This window comes from Dermacentor andersoni, chromosome 1 (assembly GCF_023375885.2).
Source record: "Dermacentor andersoni chromosome 1, qqDerAnde1_hic_scaffold, whole genome shotgun sequence".
Lineage (NCBI taxonomy): Eukaryota > Metazoa > Arthropoda > Arachnida > Ixodida > Ixodidae > Dermacentor > Dermacentor andersoni.
In genome coordinates this window covers 229,045,672-229,055,861 of record NC_092814.1, presented here as the reverse complement: position 1 = coordinate 229,055,861, position 10,190 = coordinate 229,045,672, and the positions used below count along the sequence as shown (strand labels likewise).

The following is a 10,190-nucleotide window of genomic DNA, read 5'->3' as shown; positions in this document are numbered from 1 at the left end:
TTAGCCCCATTGCTATTCCATTCAGTCTGGCTGCCGTAAAGTTTGGCATTTTCTCTACCATCTTTCTCCAGTCGATGGTGTTTGGGATGAAGTCCTCATGCATTTGTTCAGCTACTATTGTACACTATAGACTAGTACAGGCTATTACAAAATAAATAAATGGCCACTCGGCCGCTGTGGCCAATAGGTGGCTGGCCTTGCTTTTTTTTTTGCGATAGGGTGTACATCTTGTCGGCATACCCACCCAAGATAAAACAAAGCGTTGACGCCAAGCTTTAGAACGTCTAAGTGAACGAGTTGGCAATGGTCAAAATATAGCCAACATGATCAGCACTAGTCCAAAATGAACGGCCACAACAGAAAAGGGAAGGAATGTTTATTTAGTATTTACAACGAATGAGCGCCGTTGCGGTGACGTCCCGTTAAAAGAGTGCAGGTGGCAGAGTATCGCACGTTCAAAGTTTATAAAGAAAGACGATTTTCGGACATGGGATGCAGTAAAACATTTATAAAAACGCAATGGGAGGTTAATGTACGCTTCTGTCAGAAGCACTCGCATAGTAGACAGGTAAAGACACTCTTCAATAAGCCTTTATGGAAGGAAAGGCAGTCATAACAAATCGTGAAGAATAAGCAATAGAGTGCCATCGCCTGACCCCAATATGACAGTGACATATCACTTTTCCTCAGTCCCGTGTTTAAAGCAGTCGTTGGACATTTGTTTATGAAGGGAGTTACGGATAGATTTCATTGTGGGTGTTCGAAGCAGAACTGAAGTGAAGTGTTAGCCAAAGGCTATTTCGACACGACTGTCGAAAGTCTCACGATAGCAAGAATAATCGAAAAGTAGTCTTGGGGGACGAACAGAGCACACACGATGAGGGAACATGACACTAAACACAAAGCACGTACTGAGGTTTAAGATATGCAAAAGTTAAACCAGATGACATGAGGATACAAAAATGACAACTTAGAATTTCTCCTGCGGGAAGATAATAGAGAAATGGCACCACTCAGAAGCTATGCTCGCGCCTAAGCGCGCCAACACCTCTAGGAGAAGCAACGGCACCAGCGACCATGGCAGCTTGCCGCACGCCGATTACCCGCTCGAAGGAGGCTAACTCTATAACAACGGGGCTGTCCGCGGTCTTGGTGAGGTTGTCCCAAATCTTGTTAATGCTGGCTCCAGCTTCATTGGCGCTAGGTTCAGCTTCGTTAGCGCTGAACCCAGCATTATCGTGTACCGCAGTGTGCACAACGCCGTTGGTGCCGTCTGCAACCGATGCAGCTGTTTCCAAACTTCCCGAAGCCTCGACGTTAGCCACGAAATCCGGCAGCGGCCGGCCCTTGGTCTCTGGCCAGGGGATCAACACCACTGCCGCGACCAACATGACGACCGCGTAGAAGACTGCATCCCAGGTTGCGTTGCTAAACTGCAAATACCAGATCAATGTTCACGAGAACGTCAGAGAGTAGTGCTGTTACCTGACCGTAAATGTAAGATACAATAGCGAAGCGAAGAGCTCAGGTTCTTGCTCATGTACTGCATGTCTAAAGCAACAGGAAGTGAAGGCATTCACCTCCTTAGAAATGATGATGATCGCATTTTATTGACGCAAGGACATCTAAGGCCAAAGAGCGCCAGGGGGTGCGTCTTGAATTAGCAAAATTATCAGTTTAAGGCTGATTTAAAATAGAGGCTGTATGGAGGCCTACATGTAAGATAGATCTATAGATATTAGTGCATCAGTTCTAAAATAATTACTAAAATAAATATAAGGCTTTAAATGCATTGACTACAGGCACACATGTTGAACTATTATGGATAGTCCGAGTCCCTTGCTGTACAATTCTTGCTTACACAAGAAGTGCAAGAGCTCAGACACGTTTGTGCATGAGATTGTACCTCACCTGTGAGGCACAATCAGACGGTTAGGATGGAATGAGATGATTTCTGGAAAGTTGTGCAAAATAATTAAGCACTCAAAGTTAATAAGTGAATCCTCTGATAAGAACATCGAGGGATGGGGGGGGATGTAAAATGAGCCACTCGCTCTCGGTGAAGTTCAGGACAGTGAATGAGGACATGTAGGACGGTTAGGTTCGCACCGCAGCGTGCGCACGTCGTTGGGTCAGTTGCAGTCAAAAGGTATTTATGTGTGCCATAGGCGCGTCCTATTCTAGGTCGTGCCAGGGTGACTTCGGTGAGTCTATCAAGCTTCAGTGGGAAAGATTTGGTTATCTGCGGTTAAAGTAGGTGGACCTTATTTTCAGCTTCCTTGTCCCATTCAGCTTGCCAATGATTATGGAGCGCCTTTCGTAACGCATGTTTCATGTCTACACCAGGTACCCAGCTTACATCAATTGTATCCCGATGAGCCGCTTGTCCTGCATTTTTGTCCGCCACTTCAGTGCCTGCGATCCCAGAGTGGCCTGGCACCCAGCATACGACGCGAGCAAGGGTTAGTTTACGCGCTACATGAATGTGGTTAAGGAGCTTGTTTGATGCAGGGTTTCGGCTTGCTTTGCCACAGGACAGGGCTGTGGCAACGCTTAAGGAATCTGTATATTACTTTTGTATCTTGTACTCTACTACGTACTCAACAGTGATCAGAATACCGTACGCTTCCGCTGTAAATATGCTGCTATGCTTATGCAAAGCTTTAGAGTTGGAGAAGTTTGGGCCATGGGCTGCACATAATACCGAAGTTGCAGACTGAAGCATCAGCGAAAAATGCCATAGATCTATACTTGTCTTCAAGGGCAAAAAAACGTTGCTGGATGAGGGCACTTAGACGACTCCTTTTGTTAAACTCTTTAAAGGACAAGTCACAGGTGACTGGACATTGCTCCCAAGGTGGCATGAGTTCAGCGTAGTCACTTTCTTGCAGATCTGTAAAAACTATTGCGAGTTTTTCCGCAACATATTTTACTGCTAACGGGAAACGTGTGTGCGGTTTAAGTACAACTGATTTGTGGACTGATCATTAATGAGTGCTTTGCATGGATGTTGTTTTAGCGACATGGTTCTTATTGCATAGGCAACTCCGAGACATGTACGCTGACAATCCAGCGGCCACTGATCTGATTCTGCATAGAGACTTTGGACAGTGCTCGTACGAAACGTACGAAAGGCACAAAGTACTAGGCGGATACCTAAGTGATAGACAGGATGGAGTAGCTTAAGTGATGTCTTTGGAGCTGACTGGTAAACAATACATCCATAGTCTATGCGTAACACAAGGCTTTTAAAAAGAGATAGGAGACAATACCTATCTGTTCTCCACGACTGGCGAAATAAAATCTTTAAAAGATCTATAGTTTTAAGACATTTCAGCTTCAACTGTTTTATATGTGGCATGAAGGTTAGCTTAGTATCTAAGATTACACCCAAACATTCTTGTTCTTTTATATTTACCAGGCTTCTCCCATTCATCGTAATGCAAGGGTCAAAACATACCCCTCTTCGTCTGGAAAACAGCACACAGGTAGTTTTTTCTGCAGTGAACCTTAACCCGTTTTCGTCTACCCATTGGAAGAGCCGATTAACACTTAACTGTATGTGGCGTTCCCATATAGACAGGTTGCAAGATTTAAAGCTGATTTGGGTATCGTCCACATAGACAGATATCATGAATGGTATAACCGAGCGAAGAGAGTTAATCTTAATTATAAAAAGTGTGCAACTTAGCACTCCTCCCTGTGGTACACAGTTTTCTTGAACAAAAGTGCGCGATAGTACACTGCCAATTCTTACGCGGAACTTCCTTTCAGATACCTAATTTTGCAAAATGTTTAGCATGCTACCACAAATTCCATAGGACGTCAGGTCTTGCAGAGTACCGTATCGCCAGGCAGTATCATATGCCTTCTTAAGACCAAAGAATACAGATAGACAGTATAGGCTGTGAACAAATGCATCACGTATATATGACTCAAGGAGAACAAGATTATCGGTTGTAGACCTCGTTCTTCGGAAGCGAGATTGGTGAGGGTCCAATATACCATTATATTCCAAAAAGAGACAAGGCGACGGTTAATCATTTTTTCGAATACCTTAAGTAAACAGCTATTTAGTGCAAATGGTCTAACTGTTAACTAAGGAAGGGTCTTTGCCGTGTTTGAGCATTCGCAGGACTATTGCCTCCTTCCAAGATGAAGGTATATGACTAGTTGCAAAAATCTTATTGTAAAGACCCAAGATACAGTTTAGGATCTCACCAGGCAGATTGTTAATTATTTCATATGTTATTGTGTCAACCTGGAGCCGAGCTGCTACAAGAGCCTAGGGCAAGTTTGAGTTCATGGAATGTTAGTGGTTTGTTGTATCCTTCCGATGACAACTTGTTTGGACGCAAAGGAATATTTTCAGCTATTCTTTTATGTTGTAGGAACATTTCGTAATAGTTCTCTGAGCTTGATACCCTCTCAATGTGCTTACCAAGACTGTTTGCTTGATCTTCTATTGTAACACCAGAGCTAGTGACGAGAGGAAAAGAATTCGGACGTAGTCCTTTTAGTTTACGTACCCTATTACACACTTTAAATTGTTAACATCCGTGTACGAGTTTATTGAGGATACGTACCGTGTCCAGCTTTCTCTTTGGGGTATTCGGCGGATACGGCGTCCATTTGCTTTGCACCGCTTAAAATTTATTAGATTTTCTGTTTTCGGGTAGCGTGAAAAGCTGCTCCATGCTTTGTTCTGGCGTTTCTTTGCAATTTCAGTCTTTGTTCCACCACGGTTTTGGATTAACTTTATCTGTGAAAGACTCAGGTATGCAGTTTTGAGCAGAACAGAGGATATGCTCAGTGATATAGCTGGTCAGTTTCTCTACACCTAGGTGGTCCACATATTCCAGGCACAGTTTACATGTTTCTAAATTTCGACCAGTCTGCACTATGAAGTCTCCATTTTTGGGGTAGGCTCGACCATCGTGCCACGTTGTTTTAGGAGTGTGGGGAAGTGAAGTGATGCTGACCTTATGGATAAATGTATACATGAATACGTGTGTTAACTATAAAAAGTTGGCTCCGTCTGGTTAAACACACACACAACACACACACACACACACACACACACACACAACACACAACACACACACACACACACTAAGAAGTTCCTGCGTGTGGACTTTAAATGTGTTCCTTGAGCAAAGAACAGTCGTGGCTAATATTCCTTGAGTAGAGCTTTGACATCTCGATTCTGAAATAGGTCCCTGCAATTCCACTGAATTTGTGTAACCATATTGTGAAAAACTTTTGTTATCTGTGTTCAAGAGCACGTGGTAATAATAGATAAATATGTATACAAGGAGGTTAACTGTTTAGGTTACCGGTCCCTTTCTCAGAGCAGTTACAAGAAGTTTATCCCTCCTAGCGCGCTCCTGAGAGCGCTGATCTTTCGGTGTCGATGACGCCGGGGTTCTTGGATCTACCTCCATAACCTTCTCTGAGGCGCTAGGGGATCAAGAACTAGGCGCTGAAACTCGCATCCCAGGCAGTGGAGTTCGGTTTAGCTTTGGGACCTGCGGAACCAAGGTCTGCAGGCTCACCTTCGATAATGATGGAGCAGCACTGGCTGCAGCCCCCAAGGGGCCGGTTGGAGTTTCTACAGGAGTACCCAACGTGGACCCTGTAGACTCCTGAAACCGGTGTGGCGCTGCCCCTGCCGCGTCACACTGGCATAACATGCTTGAGTAAGTGCCCTAGCCTTTTCCTCGCTTCATAGAATGAAATCTTTTCCTTCGCCGTGATTGCGACGACTTCTTTCTTTTCCAGCAAGGACAGCTCCGCGAGTAAGCTGGTTGATCGCCCTTGCAATTGACATAGTGCGGGGGCATTGCAGTTATCGGAAGGATGGTCATTGGCACTACATTTCGCGCATGTTTCTTTGCCTCTGCATCATTGTGATTGTGATGCATGCACGAACCTCTGGCACTTCAAACACCACCTCGGGTTCGGTATGTACTGTCTGATGTTGATTTTCAGATATCCTGCGTCGAGTGAACTAGGGACATTGCTGCTACCAAATGTCAATATCACATGTTTCGTTGGGATCTGTTGGTCATTTCGTTGTAGTGCGAGTCTCTGTACCTTAATTACGTTTTGCTCCTGAAATCCTTAAAGGAGCTCTTCGTCACTGAGGTTTAGGAAGTCTGCTGATATAGCTCCCCTGCTTGTGTTGAGTGGTGTGGAGAGATTGTCACTTTGTGACCGATACTGGTGATTTCAACGAGCTTTTCTAGTTGATCCTTCTTGGTCAGTTCAAGGAGGAGGTCTCCGCTAGACATCTTTGAGTCTTTGTAACCAGGCCCAATTGTGTTTGCTAGGCATTTAGAAACTAGGGATGGCGACAGTTTTCTCAGTTGTGTTGGCTTCACTATGAAGGACGTGGTATTTTGTAAATGTGCCTTCGCTTGGTTTTAGAAAGAACTGGAAAGTTGATTCGGTGCGACCCGTTTTCAGAGGCCGATCTGAGAGTCGGGGGAACGCTTCTGCCATTGGATGGTGTCAAAATTCGGCGGCGGTGGTAGCCACCCACCACCGAGCCCAACAAGAGGACGCTACAGGTTCTAAGAAACCTGCAGACGGCAGCTATACACCGCCACTATAACCTAATGTATATACCCAAGTTTGAATATATTACACACGGTTAACCCTTGCCACCCGGAAATAAGAATAAGTGAGTAGAAGACAGGAAAGATTGAAAGGGAGAGAGAAAAAGAAGAGGAGGACAGGAAAAGGCGACTACCGATTTCCCCCGGGTGGGTCAGTCCGGGGGTGCCGTCTACGTGAAGCAGAGGCCAAAGAAGTGTGTTGCCTCCACCAGGGGGCCTTAAAGGTCCGAACAGCCGGCATCAGCTCAACCCCCAGGATCCCCCTTTCCGCGGACATGGCTAAGCCGCGGACGGCTACATGCGGGAGGGTCCAACCCTCGTGTGCTCGGGTACGTGGTGTCGCAACACACCAAACGCCTGCTGACGCAGTCGCCCCTGCGGGTTCACCTCCTTAGAAAAGCGACTGACATTTGCTGCATTAAACGGTATGCAAGCACAGGCGTATCGTTCTCTAAAATGCGAGGGTTCAAGTACAGTACTTGAAAGCTTCTACCACTGCGTTTTCGTTTTTTTTTCAGTACAGCTCTATATGGCTAGGTTTTGGAAAAAATTGGGTGCGTCTATCGTGCCGTGTAGATCGAGAATTCCTTCCCATCGTGGGCCAATTCCAAAGATAGTGCAATTCCGGGCTGACCCACGGCAGTGATGAAGCAAGCTTTAAGCATTCCGCCAAATTGCAAAAATAAGTTTAATATCGTAGGCTCAAATACAACCCGTGTCAAATATTAAGCTGATAAGAACAGATACTACACTTTGACCCGCGAAGGCTATGTCTACGTTCGCATCGGCCTCTTTGTCGGTGTTCCAAGCGCTTGCGTATCGTCTTTTCTTTCCTTCCACTCTCCCGTGGTGGCGGTCCCGTAAGCGTGCTACCTGCCAGGACCGCGAGGTGTGATCCAGATCCCGCAAACTTCGAATATTTCACTGGAGCAACGGCCAGGTGTAAGAGGGAGTTTTGGGGGAACCAATTTTGTGTGGCCTGTGTTGTATGTGATCACTTGCGGTTTTCGAGTGACCTCACAACTTTTACTGCACTGCGGGACGTCGACTAACGCACGATCGCCTTGGCTACGGTGAAGCAGTTTCTGCCCTCGGAGTTCGGCGAGGTGCTTCTCTGTTCTACGTGCCGGGATTCCTAAGTAAAAAGTGTCATGCCGCGTTTCGCAACAATACATGGGTATGTATGCCCCCCGGTACCTCATCACCTTCCGAGGGTCAACATAGTGGAGGAGCGACTAATCGCGTCTCGCCTTCCATTTATGTGCATATGGCGGTTGACGCACAGCCATGGACAGTTCGCCGTTAAGGGGTCCACATACACAGCTTCGCTGGTCATCCACCTTCAGAGTGTGGAATGGCACTGAATGTTTTCTCCCGGCAACAACATTCTACGAGTGAAATCTTGTCGGTATTTTCTTTCAACTTTTTACACATAAAGACGTGCCAGCCTTGCTTATAAATGTCCATAGGCTCTCTTCTTTCATGCAATTAAGGGGTATTTGTCATTACGGTTATGTGCAATGGTCACCCTTTGCATATCGTCGGTGTAAGATCCCCATTGGATTAAAAAAAAAAGTAAGGTTAGCTGCCCTGAGGTGCCACACACGCGCACACGCACGCACACGCACACAGTCGAGCATATACAACAGTCGCACGTACCGCTGTGACATTGTATGAATGTTCTTAAAAGTTCGCGCACCGGATTTCGGCAATTGCGCATTGGAAGTAAACAAGCATAGTGCGTATATCTCGCCTCAATGATCGTTTTTGCGAACTAGTACGCCGACCGGCGCCTAAAAACAGGGGAAATTTAAACGAGGACCTTTTCGAAGGAGGCACTCAGCCTGCGAGACATCACATGTGGCGCTTTTAGCCAAAGACGCTTAGCGAAAGTCAGTAGACGCGTTTAGCCAAAGCAATGTCAGACAGCTCACAATGTCATCTAGGTTCACCGAACCGGCGTTGTTTTGCGAATTCGATCTCATATAGCAGAACACCTTCAATTACACTACAATAATTAACCAGATACGTGCTACGGCTATCATTTCAGAAATAAGTTCGGCTAGCTGATCGCGCTTATTCTTAAGGTAACCCATTGCTCCGATGTAGGCTCTAGATGGTTTGTTTGTACGCTTACATCCGATAAATCTTAACCTCAAACAGTCCCGAATTAACCATGTACTTCGGACAGAGAGAAAAAAAGGAAAGGCAGGGAGGTTAACCAGACGAACGTCAGGTTTGCTTACATGAGAAACTACCGGGCTTGTCTAACGTGCCTCTAACTAATTTCAAGAGATACTTTGAACGTACATTTATATATAATATAATATAGCTGATATAGAACACAATCTGATTCCAGAATTGACTCAGATCGCTAAACACTTTAAGGAAATTGCATCAGATATTAAAGAAATCAAAGCAACCCTTCTGGTAGACATTGAGAAAATTGATACGATTACCGCTCTCGAAGAAAGCGGTAACATCGTTCCAAGAGCAGAGTAACTGCATGCAAAACGCAATTCAAGCACCTTAAGCTAAAATAGATGACTTGGAAAAGCACAGTAGACGCTCAAACTTCACAGTCTACGGACTTCCAGAAAAATACATAGACTAGGCAAGCGACGACCCGACTCGACGAGACCTGTCATTCTTAAACTGTTAGATTCAAGCAGTAAATATGCAATACTGAAAACGGTTTCAAACTAAAGGGCGCGAATTTTGCTATAAGTGAAGATTTTTCGCAAAGAATTCGTGACATTAGAAAGAAATTGTGGGCTAGTGCGAAACTGAACCCCGACAAAAAAGAAGGTTTCACTAGCATTCGATAAACTATACATCAACAACGTGCCTTATGTCTGGGACCATGGCTTGAATGATAAAGTTCCGTTGCGAAAAAACGTGCTAAGTCTTACTACGCCTCATTAAAGTGTGTCAACCCACTGACGTTGACTTCATATACTCTGGTGTAGTTTCAATGATTTTGAACTTTAACACAAAATCATCTTGTGGTCCAGACAACAGACCTAATGTATTTCTTCGCGGTTGTGCAGAAATTATCACTCATTTTGTCATTGTGCTGTTTCGATGTTCCCTGTCACCTGCAAAACCACCTAGTGATTGGAAGAGGGCTCGTGTTGTTCCAATCTTTAAGAAAGGCAACCATTTACTTAGAAAATTGCTGTCATCTCATTAACATCACCAATTTCTAAAATACTTGAACATGTAATATCTGAACGCATTGCGGAATTTCTTGAACAAAACGCTACACTAACTTTCAGCATGGCTTTAGAAATGGTTATTCAACCGTAACTCACTCACAGTGGTTCATTCATTTGCAGAAACTCTGGATAAGAGTGGTCAAATGGACGTCATATTCCTTGATTTTATTAAGACATTTGACAAAGTTATTCATCACAAACTAATTACGAACCTTAAGGACATTAATCTGCCAGATATATTTATTGCATGGATTGAAGACTGCTTGACAGATCGGGCCCAGTTTGTTTCAGTAGATGGTCAGTAGATGGCAACAATTCGAGCTTTCTTCCTGTAACATCAGGTGTGCCCCAG

General features: G+C 44.9%; 1 protein-coding gene and 1 pseudogene across 2 annotated transcripts in view; both read right to left on the bottom strand.

The window, feature by feature from the left end:
- Nucleotides 1-359: 359 nt before the first annotated feature.
- LOC126548539 (solute carrier family 22 member 6-B-like) overlaps nt 360-10,190 on the bottom strand; it is a 73,299-nt gene continuing 63,468 nt past the window's right edge. For both annotated transcript variants that reach the window (XM_050196766.2, XM_055063347.1), the window contains exon 10: nt 360-1,433. In XM_050196766.2, the coding sequence (XP_050052723.1) occupies nt 1,014-1,433 (420 nt within the window). In that variant the 3' untranslated portion in view covers nt 360-1,013. The remainder of the gene's footprint in view (nt 1,434-10,190) is intronic.
- Nucleotides 7,212-7,391, bottom strand: LOC126548683 (U2 spliceosomal RNA; annotated as a pseudogene).